General features: G+C 46.9%; 1 protein-coding gene across 1 annotated transcript in view; it reads left to right on the plus strand.

Moving 5' to 3' along the window:
• The window catches only part of LOC104158424 (protein Wnt-5a), an 8,945-nt gene extending 8,590 nt beyond the window's left edge, over positions 1-355 (plus strand). The window contains exon 4 of the mRNA XM_009696075.1: positions 1-355. This exon is cut by the window's left edge and continues 229 nt beyond it. Within this exon, the coding sequence (XP_009694377.1) occupies positions 1-233 (233 nt within the window). The 3' untranslated portion in view covers positions 234-355.
• Positions 356-605: the final 250 nt, after the last annotated feature.

A 605-nucleotide genomic window follows, 5' to 3' on the forward strand; every position in this document is an offset into this window, starting at 1 on the left:
CCAGCCCTGACTACTGTGTGCGCAATGAGAGCACTGGGTCCCTGGGCACCCAGGGCCGCCTTTGCAATAAGACGTCGGAGGGCATGGACGGCTGCGAACTCATGTGCTGTGGCCGGGGGTATGACCAGTTCAAGACAGTGCAGCGAGAGCGCTGCCACTGCAAGTTCCACTGGTGCTGCTACGTGAAATGCAAGTTGTGCACAGAGATCGTGGACCAATTTGTGTGCAAATAAGGGATGGATGAGGTGGGAGGAACTGCAGCCACCTGCCAGCAAGGGGTGCAGGCCCCTCTCCATTTCCACAGGACTATCTCCACTTTATTTATAGAGTCCAACGAGTTGTCGTCTTCTTTAAAAAAAAAAAAAAAAAGGCGGGGGGCAGGGGAGAAAAGAAAAGAAAAATATAAAAGTTGCAAAGAGAAGTGCCTAGAAACCCTCTCTGTGTCCATCCCAGGACTGTGTGCAGCTTATATTTTTGGCAATAATGGGGGAGAACCTGAGAATATTTATTTTACAAAGTAAAAAAAAAAAAATTACTTTTCTTAAAAACAATAGAGTAGTTTGAGGGGAAAATCCAACATATCCTAATTTAGTCCCATGGGACGT

Source organism: Cariama cristata, unplaced genomic scaffold, assembly GCF_000690535.1.
Source record: "Cariama cristata isolate BGI_N322 unplaced genomic scaffold, ASM69053v1 scaffold15642, whole genome shotgun sequence".
NCBI lineage: Eukaryota > Metazoa > Chordata > Aves > Cariamiformes > Cariamidae > Cariama > Cariama cristata.